Genomic DNA, 16,716 nt, shown 5'->3' on the forward strand with positions numbered 1-16,716 from the left:
CTGTTTCCATGCCCTGGCTATTGTGAATAGATTAGCTAGGAGCTGGAATAAGCAAGTCCCTCTGTAGTAAGGTCTTTTGGGTGTATACCCGAGAGTGGTGTAGCTGGCATTCACAGATCTATTTCCAGCTCTTTGAGAAACCTGCACACTGATTTCCATAGTGGCTGCTGCAGTTCGCACTCCCTTCCAGCGCTTACACAGTTAAGAATGTCCCTCTCTGAAATCAACATGTGCAAGGGCTTGACCATGAATATGTTAGTCAAAATGACCATGTACTACTCCAGTTAAGATTTTTACCTTTTCTATGTAGATCCATGTATAAATATTTTAGTAGCCTGGAAACAGAGGCAACCGATTCAACATCTTATGCAGAGCACAACATCCAGTCTTGAATATGCAAAGAACTTCTTGAACTTTTCAACCCAGGGCACAGCTGTACTGACGGACTTACTGATTCTGGAATTCCCCCACTCGGCGGCTTCTGTAGATAAAAAACTACATGACATCATTGCAGCTTTTCTGCTGGAATGCCTGGCTCTTAAGCTTGGGAAAATGTGGCTTTGAATAACCCTTTTCTTATGAAAAACGCTTTTGTTGGTATTTGTCCTTCTGCAGGACAAAAAAGCAGTTTGCTTCCCTTGAGAGGTGGGATGGATGTAGACTTCTGACAACAGAGCAAGCAAGAGAAATTCATTCCAAGCTAAGTGTCCAAATCTCCTTGCAAGTATTCAAAAAAGAATTGTTTTAAAACTATAAAGCTTCTTCAAAACCTAAGAAACAAAATTAAAAACTTAAAACTGTGTAAAGTTTTCAACGGCTAAAAACAAAATGTTCCTGGATTTTAAAAGTATGTATTCCTATTTGGATTCTTATGTTAAGTGAAATATAAATGTCCTGACTTCTCAATGCAACATGATTTTAAAAGGAAAATTCAGTACATGGGGACAAAGGGTGATGAGAAAACTATTGTTGAGAGTTTATGAACCTGCACAGTGGCTCATGCCTGCAATCCTAGCTGTAGAGGTGGAGGCAAAAGATCTGAACTTCAGGGTCATCTCTGGCTACAGTAAATTTGAGGCCTGCCTTAGCTACAGGAGAACCCCCTTTCAGTAAACAAACAGGCAAACAAACAATTTCATAGCTCAGACCCAAATAAGATTAATGGCCACCCTGAGGTTTGAACTTTAAGACCATTTGATTGGTAACTTAGCCAATGTTCTAGGAAACAGCATTGGAAAAGTCAGGAGGAAAAAATAGATAACTCAATGTCATTTTATATTTTAAAATTTTGTGTGTGTATGGGGGGGGGCAACTTTGGAGAATCAGTTCTCTCTTTCCATCATATGAATTCTGAGGTATAACTCGGGTCCCTGATGAGCCCTCTCAATGACCCGACCTAATTTAATATTTTAAAACTACTGATTGAAGATTAACATAGAAACTGCTGTCTTACTAGCAAATCAAACATGAAAGAAGTAGAAGTTCGAGCCACGATGAGGCATGATGAATAGAAATGCAATTTCACGGGTAAGCAGAAGTTCCTGCGGCCTTAGAGTATCTGGCACTTTCCCCTCATCCTTTAAAACCATATCCCATGTCTGCGTTGGCTGGATGTAAACTGCTACATAATTAGACACTCTTATTATAGTCTCCTTATACTCACAAATAGCAATATAAGCAGTTGTACCTAAAACTGTCACATTTGGGGTAAGAATTTTATGTGCTGATCTATCACCAATTGGTGAAGCAATACTCTTTACTGCGTCAATCACTATTTTCTCAAGCTGTTTGAATGATACGTCCTCTTAAGACTGTTCCTGACCATGATTGTTGAAAGACACCCATCAGCCTCTAGCTTCTCCCTGGGCTACTGTTCTTTACACTACACTTGATACTCTCTAACAGAATGTGTCTGGCTAGATTCTTTTAGAGGCTGATGCCAGGATGGAATGAAATGTAAAGTAATTTTCGTAGGAGAAATGTCTACATGACAGAAAATGGGGATTGAGTTAAGAAAAACCAGAAGGACCCCCACAACTCCAGGGTAAGGTCACCAGGATTCTGGACTGCCTGCAAGCTCAGGAACACTCAGAAAGGCTGACGAGGAGGTTCTGTCAAAGAGGTTTGTGTCGACCAGGAACAAACTGCCTTAGTCACGGCCTATGTCCACCCTCCACAGGGATCAATCCTCAGGTTTGACACCAATGGCTAACATAAAAAGCCAAAGGTGAGTATGAACTACCGTTATTTAAGTAATAGAATCTTTACTCTTAATTCATAGACAGATTGAGCATAGCATCAGCTGATTGCAGTATCTTTCCCTTCCAATCCACCAAAACACTTTTAAAAGGGCTATGAAGGCCTTTTAAAAGGGCCTTTGCTATGAAGTTTAGTTTTCACATCGATTTAAGCAAAGAGATTTCAACGGGGACAAGGAAAGGACAACACACATCAAGTGTTAAAGTGGGATTTCAAGACAGTTGCACCTGAAGACATTGAAATATAAAAATTCTTGTGTTGAGATTCTTTTGCAATTGCTGCTGCTGCCTTTTTGTTGTTGTTGTTGTTGTTGTTGCTGTTGTTTTATTTGTTTGTTGCTGTGATAAAGTGACTGACATAAACAACTACAGGAGGGAGAATTTTGTCTCGGTCACAGTTTCCAATGTGCTACATTTTAGTCCTTGACTGTGCGTTCTGGGCTCCCGGCAGAATATCCAGGACATCATCGGTTCAGGAACGTGAAGCCGACAGTTGTCCGCTCACCTTGCGTGGCAGAGGAGGCAGTGGGAGAGCACACACAATCAAGCCGGGAGTGCTGTACTTCCCCTCGCTAAAAGTTTCTACTACGTCCTCAAAGAGCATCTCATATCAGTTAACTTTCCTTGGAGATGATACAAAATATCTAACAAAAAGCAACTTAAGAAAGGGCTTTTGTTTGCTCAGAGTTTGAGAGGGAGTCGGACAGCTCAGGGAAGGCAGGCAGCAGGAGCCTGATGAGCAACTGGTCTCACAGTGTCTCTAGTCAGGAAGCAAGGATGAATACTTGTGTTCAGCATTCTTTTGCCTTCCTACCTCAATTAACCCAGCCCAGAGACAGTCCTTGATAAACAAGCCCAGGTAAACAAGCCTTGATAAATAACCCCTCATAGATATTCCTAGAGACCTGTTTCCCAGGCAATTCTAGACCCTGTCAAGTTGACAATCACTATTAACCATCATACATACCCCCAAAACTGGAGACTAAACATTCAACATATGAACTTACCAGGGACATTTCATCTTCAAACTGCAATTATAGAATGCATTAAATTTTTGGCACAAAGAAAAATGATCATGCTTTAAAATGTATATTTAGATATCAAGGATGGCAAATAATCACAATTATCAGACTCTATTGGACTATATTATATACACAATGTCATAGCCTGCTCTTGTTAAAAAAAGATAAAAAATACTTTATGTACAGAAACGAGCAAAGACTACTCTGATGGTTAATATCAGCAACTTGACAAGATCTAGAATCACCTAGGAGACAAGCCCATGGACATGTCTGATGAATTGTCTACACTGGGTTAATCGAGTGAGAAAACTTACCCAAAGGCAAGAAACACCAGTCTAGGGGCTGAGGGCCTAGACTTAGCTAGGGGATAAGGTTATTGCTAGCTGAGCACCAACATTCACCTTTTTGCTTCCTGACTGTGGACACATTGTGACTGTCCACCTTCTGCTACCCCTACCATGCCTTCCTCACTGTGATGAACCCCATCCCCTACTGAGCAAAAATAAATGCTTCCCTTTTTTCATTGCTAATTTATTATTGTTGTTATTATTATTGTTGTTGTTGTTTTTTACTTATTCACTTTATATCCCTCTCATTGACCCCTCCCAGTCACCTCCTCCCACAATCCTTCCCCCTACTCCCCTCCTCTGAGCAGGTGGGGGTCCCCATGTGTATCCTCCGACGCTGGCACATCTAGTCTCTGTGAGGCTACGTGCTTCCTCTCCCACGGAGGCCAGACAAGGCAGCCCAGCTAGAAGAACATAACCCACATACAGGCAACAGCTTTTGGGATAGCCGTTGTTCCAGTTGTATGAGACCTGTATGAAAACCAAGCTGCACAGCTGCTATATAACAGCAGGGAGGTCTAGGTCTAGCCCTTGTATGTTCTTTGGTTGGTGGTTCTGAGAGGCTCCACCCAGAAGCTGACTCATATAGATGCAGATACCAAACAGCCAAACAGTAGATGGAGCTTGGGGACTCTTATGGAAGAACAGGAGGAAGGACTGTGGCCTTTAAGGGGACAGGAACTTCATAGGAAGACCAACAGAGTCAACTAAGTTTGATCCTTGGGACTCTCAGAGACTGAATCACAAACTCGTCCTTTCTTAAATCACTTTATGAGGTTCCTGACCTTATGTGAACTGGTCTGAAGCAGGGAGGAGGGGGGTGGGCTTTAGCAGAGAAGTTATTGCTAAGGCTCCTTTTTGTCTTGCCCAGAAGCCTTGCCTCTTGCTGGCCAGGCAACTAAGAGGCTTGGAGCAATTAACTTGTAGTGAACCAGGAAAAGAAAGTCATGCTCACAGAAAGAAAAACTTTCACACAGGTAATATGCACAGAAACACACACACACACGCACACACACATGCACACACACGCGCACGCACACACACACACGCACACACACACACACACACACACAGAGAGAGAGAGAGAGAGAGACAGAGAGAGAGAGAGAGAGAGAGAGAGAGACATTCACATTTTTGTTGAGCCTAACCACCTGTCTCATAAATTTATATACTTACATGCAGACACCTATACTTACAAATGCATATATAAAATTGGTGGATAGAGCAAAATTCCCCACGAGAAAGTTCCATTGAGCGAAGGCCAGTGCAGAAAAAACTCACTCATTCTGGATGAAAAATAAGCTCCAACCTTTATAACTCAGAGAAAGAAAAAGCTTCTACTTTTCTATTTCTGCTAGTGGAAAAACCCCAAAGACAAAGCTCCCAAGTAAGAAGTCTCATGGTAAGAAAAACCCTGCTCTCTCTGCTTTTCTCTCTCTCTGCTTGCTCTCCTACTGTCATTGTACCTAGTTCTTGTATTTCTCAGGATACACAATCACCAAACATCTTTTGTCAAAAGTTCACAAGTTTAAAACATAAATTCAAATAATAAATTGGATAATAAGTTACAACAGAAATGTTAACATGAGTTTCCATTAAGACTAGTTATCTAATTAAACACTCATTTTCTATCACTAAATTCACAGGTTCATTAAAAGTTTAAAACAACAATTCTTATGTCATTAAGTTTTTCTCAAAAGGGAATTCATCTGCTCAGTGTCTCATTAGTTTTGAAGTTCTGTATACATAAATCCAGTCAATATTTTATCTTCTGTCCTTGTACCTATAATAAATTGTCCATTCCCAGTTTATGATCCCAGTTATCAGATAATGGTTTCACAGTCAAAGGGAATTTTTTTCCCTGATGGCAAATCTGTTTCAAACTGGCTTTCTATCCTTGTACAGTTAGTCTGTGACACGGGAAGGTTTTCAGAGTTCTAACTGTCGCCCTTTCCATAGGGAGCTCAAAATTAGTAGTATAAATTTAAGAATTCTATAGAATTATTATTAGGAATTAAGAAATCATCTATATGCCTTCATAGCATTACTACAAGAGAGTATTATATATCTTCATTGATCAGCAGAAAATCTGCCCAATAGGGTGGGCTTATACCCAGGTATCATTAATAATAATACGAAAGACATAATACAAGAACCAATCCTGAGATTAAATTTCCGAAGACCTTGCACATCAGGGTTTGCCCATTGCAGACCATGTAATACAATAGGCTTTGTTCAGAAAGTCATCTGTTACTTTTTGTGTCTCCTAGATGGCTTCCGACAATCAGGTATTTTGTCACAGCAGTGGGAAAGGTGACTTATAAAGCCAGTCTATTATTTTGCCACGTATAACCATAATATTGAAACATTCCTTCTGTTTAATAGCTGTTAGATTAGAATAATAGAGCCATAAAATTAGATGTTACCTTGAAATAGTTTAAAACAATCTCACTTCTAGAATGGAGACAAGATTAGTTCAGAAACTATTCACAAATCTAAAGTAAGGACTGAAGCCTCTGGCTTCTGTAGTAATATTCTACCCACTGTCTCCTCGGGGAGCACAATTATCACATGTTTATAAGCCATGTCTTCTGTTGACATTCTTCAAATGGCTCTGTATGAGAGCACTGAACCATGTATCAGCTTATCCAATTTGTACATCAAATTTATGAGACATGGAAAAATAAAACTGAAAGTTTAATGTTAGTAAAATATGGAGCCAGAGGGTTAAGTCTAATACAAGGAAGTTTTAGTTTTCTCAGTAACATCAGTAACATGATGACATCAAACTGCTGTGGTTTGCATGTGTTTTGGGTATGTCCCACACAGGCTCCAGTGCTAGGATCTTGGTCCCCACTTTGTTACTGTTAAGGTGGCAGAATCAAGAGATGGGGCCAAGCAGCAGGGCAATTAGGACTCTAAGAGTTACACCCTGAAATAGTGTGGTGGTTTGAATATGCTCGGCCCCAGGGAGTAGCACTATTAGGAGTTGCGGCCTTGTTGGAGTGGGTGTGGCCTTGTTGGAGGAAGTGTATCACTATGGGGTTGGGTAGTGAGACCCTCCTCCTAACCACATAGGAGTCAGTCTTCTCCTAGCAGCCTTCAGATAAAGATGTGGAACTCTCAGCTCCTCCTGTACCATGCCTGCCTGGAGACTGCCATGCTCCTGCCTTGATGATAATAGACTGAACCTCTGAACCTGTAAGACAGCCCCAATTAGATGTTGTCCTTATAAAAGTTGCCTTGGTCATGATGTCTCTTCACAGCAAAGTAAACCCTAAGACAAACGAGATTAATGTAGTTTTCATAAGATGTCAGTTAGTTCCAGAGAAATCAGACCATACAAAAGGAGCAGGCCTGGGGCCTGAGTCTCTGTTGCTTCTGACCATGTGATCTCCTCTAGGCTGCTTCCACAGTTGTTATTCTGTCAACCCAGGACATGAATAGACAAGGCTGCCCAATGTTTACTCTTGGCTTGCAAGACTGTAAGATAAACAAACATTTTCCCCTATAAAATACCTAACCTCAAATATTCTGTTATTATAAATAGAAAATGGATTAATACATGAACCACAGTGAGTATTTTTCTAACTGGACAGGAATATATTTCTATTATGTATTATAAAAAAGAGGAACTTTGCTATAGTCAATAAAAAATTGTTGATCCATGTCTATTAGTTTTGCAAAGGAGTCTAGATCTCAATTTGGTTGGTTATGATGACAGATTTTTTATAATAGAATATCAAAATAAATATTTAATAGTCAAAATAGTGGTCCATGAGATTCTGGGTTCACTTTTAAGCATATTTGTGTATAATGAGTGACAAAGCAGTCTATGTATTCTAGACTGTAGTGCAAAATGTCTGAAATCTGCTGGTAGTTCTTCGAATTTTAGATGCCAACTTATTTTTAGCAACTTAAATAGTTTCTATTTCATTAAAATTATTCTAGTTTGATAGTTAATAACATAAAAGACCCAGTTAATAACATAATTTGACCCAGAATTGCTATAAATAAATAATTCAAAAAATGAGCAGATCACAAACCTAGAGCATGCTAATCGGAAAACTTTCATTTTGAAGTGTACAAAATATCTTGGAATATTACTTGTGGGCAGATGACTAGTGTTTCTCCTCAGGTTTAGAAGAATTCGAGTTTAGGGTTTGCTTCACAGGAAGATGAACAAGACAATAACACAAGCAATTGAGAATTACAGATAGCTGAATGCAGTTGTCCATGCCTTTGATCCCAGCACTAGGACGCAGCAGATCTGTGTGACTGAGGCCATCCCAGCCTACATAGTGAGTTCCAGAAGAGAGACTCTATCTCACAAAACAAAATCAAAAACAAACTAGAAGCAATAAATAAATAATTCATGATGAAGTCAGCCCTCTTGTAAATCTCAGCCATTAGAAATATTTATAATTCTCTGAAATACTACTGATTATTTTCCAATGATTTTATTACTTTACTACAAATTAAGAATTCTCCTTTTTTCTTTTTCCTGTGAAGTAAATTTCAACAAGGAAGTTCAACTTGGAAACAGTTGTGCCCTGAATATTTTTGTCATCTTTATAAAGAACTACACTCTCCAGGGCAACTTCCTTTGTATTTGGTATTCCAGTCAATGTGCTCTGAGCAAAAGACACTGTGTTCCTTTCCTATTGTATTTCTTAAGAAACTGTTTTACCTTCAGTAAAGTGGCTGAATACAAACTCAGTTCAAAGAAATCAGTAGCTCTTCTTTATACAAACGATAAATGGGCTGAGAAAGAAGTTAGGGGACAATTCCCATCACAATAGCCTCAAATAATATAAAATATTTTGGTGTAACTCTAACCAAACAAGTGAAAGACCTGTATGACAAGAACTTCAAGTTTCTGAAGAAAGAAATTGAGGAAGATATCAGAAGTCAGAAAGATTTCCTATGCTAATTAATTGGTAGGATTAATATAATGAAAACATCTATCTTATCAAAAGCAATCTACAGATTCAAAGCAATTCCAATCAAAATTCCAACACAATTCTTTACAGAGCTTGAGAGACTAACTCTCAACTTCATATGGAAAACAAAACAACTCAGGAGAGTTAAAATGATCCTGAACAATAAAAGAACTTCTGGAGGAATCACAATCCCTGACCTCAAGCTGTTCTACAAAGCAATCTTAATAAAAACTGCATGGTATTGGAACGGAGACAGGCAGGTAGATCAATAGAATAGAACTGAAGACTGAGAAATGAACCCACACACCTACAGATACTTGATTTTTGACAATGAACCCAAAACCATATAATGGGAAAGGGAAGGGCATCTTCAACAAATGGTGCTGCTCTAACTGGATGTCTGCATGTAGGAGAATGCAAATAGATCTATATTTATCACCCTGCACAAAACTGTCCTCTTATGAGAGGTTCCATGAAGCAGCCAATGGAAAAATGCAGAAACTCACACCTAAACATTAGATGGAGGTGGGGGAGTCTTAGGGAGAAATTGGGGCAAGAATTGAGGGATCCAAAGAGCATGGGGACACCATAGCAAGACCAACAGAGTCAATTAACCCGGACCCTTGGGGCTCCCAGAGACTGAGTCACCAACCAAAGAGTGAGTACGGGCTGGACCTAGGACCCCTGCACATATGTAGCAGATATGCAGGTTGGTCTTCATGAGGGTCCCTCAATAACTGGAGAGGGAGCTGTCCCCTGTATCCCTTGCCTGCCTGCCTGATTCTGTTCTCCTAACTGGGTTGTCTTGTCTGGTCTCAGTGGGAGAGGATGTGCCTAATGGGGTGTAGTGTATAGCTGTGAAGAGGGTGGAATGGGAGGAGGATGTGCATGAGGGAGTACTAGGAGGAGAGGGGCTGATAGTGGAATCTAAAGTGAATACATAAAAGTCATTCCAAGATGCCCAAGAGCATGTGTGACTATGCTAATTTAGTAACCTGGCAACGGTAAGCTCTCACCAGTCATTTCAGCTCTAGCTCCATGCTAGGTTTCCAGTATCAGGCATGAGTTCCCTTTTGTTAAGTGGGCCTTCAGTTCTATTAGGCCACATAGTTATTGCCAAGAAATGAATGTCTCTACTGCCCTTTGGGGGATATCTTGCCACCAGGCTGGCAATGTTGGGGCTCCCTTGCCAGCTTACATAGTCCTTGGGTACTAGGAAAGCTAGACGTCCAGAAGGAGGTTTTCAGGTCAGATCCAGCTTGAATCTGTGTGTGCTGTCTTCAGGAATAGAGACTTACCTTCAACCTTTGGGAAACAACCAGGAGCAACAGAAATAACCTATATTGTTTGGGAGTCTACACTGAGCAATTCTATTTGTAATTTTGAAAAAATTATTTTAGGAGTGTTTTGCTTTCATGTATGTATGTACAATGTGCATGCCTGGTGTCCACGGAGCTGGAAAGAGCGTGTCAAATCCTCTGGAACTGGAGGTATGTATGGTTGTGAAACAACACCTGGTATGGGCAAACTGAACCCAGGTCCTCTGCCTTGGAGTTCTGGGAAGTAGAGTTACACATGGCTGGGGCTCGTCTGTAAGGACAACCAGGCTCTCTCCTCTGCTGAGCCATCTCTCTCGGTCCCATGGTCATTTTTATAGTCAGGATACGACCTCGGATATCATAATTCAGAAAAAGATACCGATTTCTGAAAGTGCTTGACTTCCATCTTATGTTGTTCCCTGACTTTCCAAAGTGGCACAAAAGTACCAAGTGTGTTTGTCATCAGCATTCAGACACAGAAGGTGTTCTATTTCACTGTAAGGAACAAGATACCCAGCTCTTCAGAGACTTGAGAATATTTCAGGGAAAGAGTGCCACCCCAGGCAAACGGCAAGTGTTTAGTCCTAGCAGACGTGAGAGGAGCCTGGAGAATTTTATTCCCTGAGCCTAATCTTCCTTATCTGAACAGTGAGGGATTTTAACAGATTAACATCTGAGTTCTTCCCATTTCCACCCCAGATAGCCTCAGCCCTTGCTTCTGGGTCTGTTAGTACAGTACAGTGTCTCCTCTCACTTCTGTCTACTCTGTTACATAGGTACAAACAGACCCACACTTAACTGATACTTTCTTTTATTTGTTTAAATTTATTCAACTTATGTCTACTGGTTGGTTCCACACTAAATACTGTATACACATACTACTTAAATATATCAATACTTAGGGTCATTCAGTAAGTTTCATAATCTGTATAAAACACTCCAAGTTTTTTCAAAACCACACAAAGTCCCACAAACCACTGGTAATCTAATTTTATAAACAGCATCCCAAGGTAAGGGTTCATAGTAGACTGCTCCACACAGATGAGGGAAACTGAGACCTAGAAAAATTCAAAAGGGTCAAAATCAGACAAATAAATGGTAATGGTCAGGATTTAAAATTAAGTCTATCTGTGAGTAAGGCTGGACTTTCTAACTCACTTCAGAATTGCCATTGGGAATTAATGCAGACAAGGCATGGAGTGGAATGTCAGGAATCCATCTGCCTTTTCCTCCTTGACACTGCTGAAAACAAAGAAGGTGTTTAGGCAATAAAAATTTAGGAAGAAGCTGATCGGCTGATCGGCCGATCGGCCATGTGATGTACACCAGAAGCCCCAGCATCTGTGCGGTGGAGGCTGTAGGGGTGGAGGCTGTAGGCTCAAGAGTCTAAGCCCGTCCTCAGCTGCAGAGCTTGGAGGACGGTAAGCAGCATAAAACAGTCTCAAACAAACAACAAATGCCCTAAAGCCAAACAGAATAGTGAATCCTCTTCATCAGTTATGGAATACCTAATAGGTTGAAAACCTAATAGGATCTTGTGCCCAAGGCTACACAAGCATTCATGTTCTATTCTATGAAGAACCTAAGGGTATAATGATCTGAGAAAGTTAGTTTCATATAAACTCATTAAAAATCAAATACAATTAATTATTTTGAATATAACTTACTCTGGCAAAGCATAGTGACAAACTATTTAAAAACAACCCTGGTTAAGCTGTTCTGATTAAGAACCAGTTGTGTGAAATAAAGGAAGAAATACTTTCTCTAAACTGCAACCAGTTTCACTGCAAAAATGTAGTTTTATTTTGGGTGGCATATTTCTTTCAGGGATTGACAACATGAGTACCTTATGAGGTCAGTCACATGGGGCACACTGCATTCGCCAGGGACACGGCAATAAGGCCAACTATCAGGACATCTAGGTAAATATAGTACCTAATGCACAAGACTCTTCAGAGGAAGGCCCACTTGGGAGTGGCATATTTTAGATAAAGACAGAAAAATGTTTCCTATTACTGATCATTTAAATATCTAACTCATTTTTGGTTTTCCAAGTTTAAGGGACCGGCTAAGCAGTGCGTACTTCTTTCTGTGGTATTGTTTAGTTTACTCTCATACTTTACATGCTGTCCTTACTGGTTCTTTCTTTTATCTTTGACCACTATTTTTTATGCTACACTAGAATTTACTTCAAGTATTTTGTAGAATAAGGTAAAATATAATAAATTAAAATGAATTGGTTTGGTACTCACGAGGCCTTCAAAAATTGAGAAGAGATTATTTTTAGCTTAGGAACATAAGCGGTATTTTCAATATGAAGTAGTATCTTAAGTGAAATTGAAGATAAACTTCCATTGTTGTAAAGGACAGAAATAAGACCACTAAGTGAGCACTCCTGGAGGGTGGACTTCAGCTCACTGTGATGGGATCTTAGCAGTTAGAAAGTCATGAAAGGGAAGGATGGGTTCCCTTCTCTCAGTTAGGAGGGAACAGATCCCTACACAAATCAAAGTCTGGACCATGGGCATTGTGCAGAGAAACAGCACATCGCTTCCGGTAGCATCACACTATCTGCTGACACAGTATTGATAATCAAAGCAGCAGCACAATGGCCCTGATAATACAACACAGGGCTGAAGAGCTGCTTTACTTGAAGCATTATCAAATGACAACATATATTATTTTTCATCCTAGTTTTTAAAGATAAGAAAATTAGAATGTCTCAAAGTAAAATAGTATGAAAACTGGCTAAGCTACGTAATCAGCAAAACTTGGGGAGGCCACAGATTAAGTCGCTTGGAATCTTACCAGCAAATGTTCTTGGAATGGCAGAATCTTTGGAGAAACGGGACGGAGAGCCAAGGAGGCTAAGATGCCAGGGATATTAAACTTGTCCTTGTGTTTATCAAAATGCCATGCCTCAGAGGTTGGGCATCCAGTGAATATTTAACCCTTAAGTTCTTTGAAAGGGGGGAAAGATAACTCTCAGGGACTTTTTCTCACCTTTTTCTTTTGAACTACTGACGTTAAATACCAAAAGACATTGCTGCAGTAGTTTCCAGTACTTGTCTATATTGTTTTGCAATCAGAGAGAAAAAGGCCCTTTCCTATGTCTCTATGAAAACTGCTGGAAAGGGGTCAGAATCACCTCACACTGACTGCCTAACAGAAAGGGGTAAAAATATCCCACCTAGGATTATGCCCATGCTCTGATTGAGTGGAAAGGATCTGTTACTACGAGCAGGGGATTTTATTTGGGGTTGGATGATTCTTTGTTGTAGGAGGCTATGTCCTATGTAGTTTAGTAGCATCCTTAACTCCAAACATCACAACCAAAACTGTTCAAACCATCGCCACATGCCCCACAGGAGAGAAATATATAGAAAATAAAGCCAAATGTCCTAGTTGAGATGTACATAGGAATAAAGAATGTGAAATCCAGGCTGGCAGGACATACCAAGATACTGTTAGACACGTAAAGAGATCATTCCAGCGTTTGTAGACATTGACAAGAATTTTGGATTTTATTTCATACAAATGACAAACCATTGAACAATTTTAAGTTGGAAACTAACTTGGATATACTCTAAACAGGCTACTTTGGTGGCTTATGTGAGAAATGGATTTAACATCATGAGAATAACTGAGACCTGATAATTTACAGTAAGGCATATTATAACTTAAACTAGGTTGAGGAAGGGCAGCAAGAGGGCTCAGGAGGTAAAGGCACTTGCTGGCAAGGCTGGGGGCACAAGTTCTATCCCTGGGATCCACAGGGTGGAAGGAGAAAACCGACTCTACAAGTTGTCCCCTCACCTCCACACACGTGGTATACAGCATGTGCACACACTATACAAATAAATAAAAGGAAGTAATTGTTTTAAAGCCCTGTAAAGTGAGACGGAAAAAGCTGATGGAGTAGGAGGGAAGCCATGAAAGGATTAAGTCACAAAACCCAAGATATGTGTGGAGAAAATGGTTTTGACTAGATTTTTCTATGAGGCTCATGCTGAGTCACAGTCTGACAAATCTCTTCTGACTTAGCTTTAATTTCCCCTATAACTCTTGGTCATACTCCATGCTAATCATACCATTCAAGAACTTACAAGGGCTCCCATTCCACCAACCCCATGCTTAGCCTTATTTTGTGTTGAACGGGGCGCATTTCTTCCTTCACACATCCCCAGTAGTTCTAATTTTTGCCTAAACAGCTTTCTCTATTCTAACAAACAAAATCAACTAAAACTTTTCATCCCATTCACTAAATATGTACGTGTTAAATGCGGGTGCCAGATTCCTAATGGTCAGGAGCCTTTTGCTGCTTCCCTGCAGCAGAGAAAAAGAGAGAAAAATCTGCCTGCTAGGCAGGTCAAGGCAGGTCAGGGCCTGCTGTCAGATTTCCTGGCCTGCTGAGGCCTAGAAAGATAGGCGGAGGTGCACTAGAGGTTCAAGGCAAGAGGCTGAGGAGTCTTGTCCTTGGTGGAAGGAATAGGGAGTGTTTGGCTGGAAACAGCTAAGTGTTAGCTTGTGGCTTCCCAAGGTACTGGCACAAAAAGCCTATGAGAAATACCCAGGCTGTTGGCATGATAATGACCTGCAGCCCTCCCGGATCTGTCTCTTGAATCTTTTTCCTATCTTTTCTATCATCAGCCTCACTCCCCAGAGGACTGTTTCAACTTCCTAGTGGTCTGGGACACTCAACTAGTCCCTAAAAAGTATAGTTCCCGCTCTCTGGGGCTTAGTTAATACGCAATTACTTGTCAGACCTCCTCATGAATGTTTTCATAGGAAAAGCACTTCGCCTAGCATCTAATTTTGCCTCATTCTTCCATGCTGAATTTCACCCTACTCCACCCCATCAGCAGTGACTTACCACACCCATAGCTATTAATTACTTCCAGGAACTACTGGATCCCAGCTCCTCTGGACAGAATGTTGCTATTCCTATCAGTCATCAGTGGCAGGAATTTAGCCACGGGGTAGTACATTCCTCAGACTGAGCTATAGTCAATCCCTAATAACAGAAAGAGGTATGCTGGTACTAGGAAGTTCACCCGGACTTCACCTGGATGATCTAGTGCATTCTCTGACACCCCAAAACTTCTCCCTTTTATGCACCCTTAACCAACAAGGCAAAGATTATTCCTTCACCATAGTTTAGGTCAAACCCCCAACCAACATACACCTCTCAATGAGGAATAGTAATTCTGAGAGTTAATACAACCACATTGTGACCTTCCTAACTACAATTTTTTTTTTGGGGGGGGGAGGGACAAGGTGTTCAGATATTGTTATGTCAGGAGTCTGAAGCAAACATGAAAGACCAGGACAATAACATAACTAAATCCGGACTGCTTGCTCCCAGGTCTATTTTAAGGCCTATTTAAGGCACTCATGTAAAATACATCTGAGAATACACAACAGAGCTGAAAGCTTAAGTCCACGGTGGGAAAGAGGGTGACATAAGATGTATTAAACAACACCTCAAGACAGAGTGCTGCGAATAGAGGGTCCACAGAGGAAGAAAAACGTTTAAAGTGTATTAGAGAGGTAGGTGCACGGCCAGGAAGAAATAGTATGGAGCCAATTACTTTAAATTCCTAAGAGCAGGTTTCTCCAGCTCCCTCCACTCCGGATTTTAAAGTTGAGGTCAGCGTCTATAGCCTCACGTTACTTCTTTTATGTGGTAAATACTAGATTCTCAGTGATCCAGTCTCAAGCACAATAACCTCACTGCATGTCACCAATCAACTTCTAGGGTCTCCTCATACCATTTCTTCAGGTAAACTTGAGAGTCACTTTGAGTTGACCTTAGTCAACTGCTATCACTAAGTTCTAATCACGCCATCTTTGGAAATGTATTCCAAACCAACATCTGTTTGAGACATCTTAATAGTCAGCCAGGTTTTTTTTTCTTTGTTTTTCTTTGCCTTTTAACTATCATCCCAAATAAAAGTCTGGTTCTCAGCAACAGATTGCGACTCAAAACCTGTTCCCCAAACGCGGAGACGATGCTGCTAACATTTCTGACAAATATTAACTGGGCCAGCATGGTTACTAAGACGTTCATTTTATTAGTGGTCACGAAATCCCCAGGTAGGGGAAAATACATTCCCGCCAAAGGAAACCATTCAAGTGCCAGCAAACAGTGCCGACTCCCCAAGGGAACCGCTGGGGTGCCTGCGGGCCCAGCAATGGCTGAACCCCCAGAACCTGGGCTGCGGTCCTGGCGCATCCGCATTCAGACTGCAAAGCCGCAAACCAAGGTGGAGGACCGCGAGACGACCGCGTCCGCTGTGGAAAGCAGTCGCAGTCCCCAGCCCACGTAGCGTTTCGAGGATCCGTCACGTCCCTGCCCCACAGCCCGCCCCGCGCGCCACCCCCGCATCGGGAGAAGCCCGAGTCCTGCTCTCGCGGGATCTCGCGCCTCACTGAAGCCCGCGGAAAGAGGGCATCGCCTGCAGGAAAGCAGGGAACTCGCGTGCGGGGGCGGGGCGAGATGAGGAGGCGGGGCCGGCGCAAGGGGGCGGAGCATTCTGACGCGGGGAAGGGCGGGGTCCAGAGACCTGTTGATTGCAGGTGTCACTGCCCAGACCGGCCCCTGGGTCTTGGGCGTGCGCGCATGCTCTGCGCGGTCTGGCGGCTGAGAGTGGCGGTGTGGCCCTCGGTCTCCGTGCGTGTCGTTTCGGCTGTCACGACGTTGTGGGTGGTGGCGCGAGGCGGAGCCGGGCCAGTGGGACTGGGAAGGCTACGGCGCCGGGAGGTAGAGCTTGGGGTGAGTCTCGGGAGCCCCCGCTGGGCAGAGGGCGGAGGGCTCTCGTCCCCAC

The 16,716-nt window shown here is 41.7% G+C and overlaps 1 protein-coding gene across 1 annotated transcript in view; it reads left to right on the forward strand.

The window, feature by feature from the left end:
• The first annotated feature begins 16,444 nt into the window (after positions 1 to 16,444).
• Positions 16,445 to 16,716, forward strand: part of Usp53 (ubiquitin specific peptidase 53) — a 49,876-nt gene continuing 49,604 nt past the window's right edge. The window contains exon 1 of the mRNA XM_052179308.1: positions 16,445 to 16,664. Within this exon, the coding sequence (XP_052035268.1) occupies positions 16,512 to 16,664 (153 nt within the window). The 5' untranslated portion in view covers positions 16,445 to 16,511. The remainder of the gene's footprint in view (positions 16,665 to 16,716) is intronic.

The sequence above is a fragment of the Apodemus sylvaticus genome, chromosome 4 (assembly GCF_947179515.1).
Source record: "Apodemus sylvaticus chromosome 4, mApoSyl1.1, whole genome shotgun sequence".
Classification (NCBI taxonomy): Eukaryota; Metazoa; Chordata; class Mammalia; order Rodentia; family Muridae; genus Apodemus; species Apodemus sylvaticus.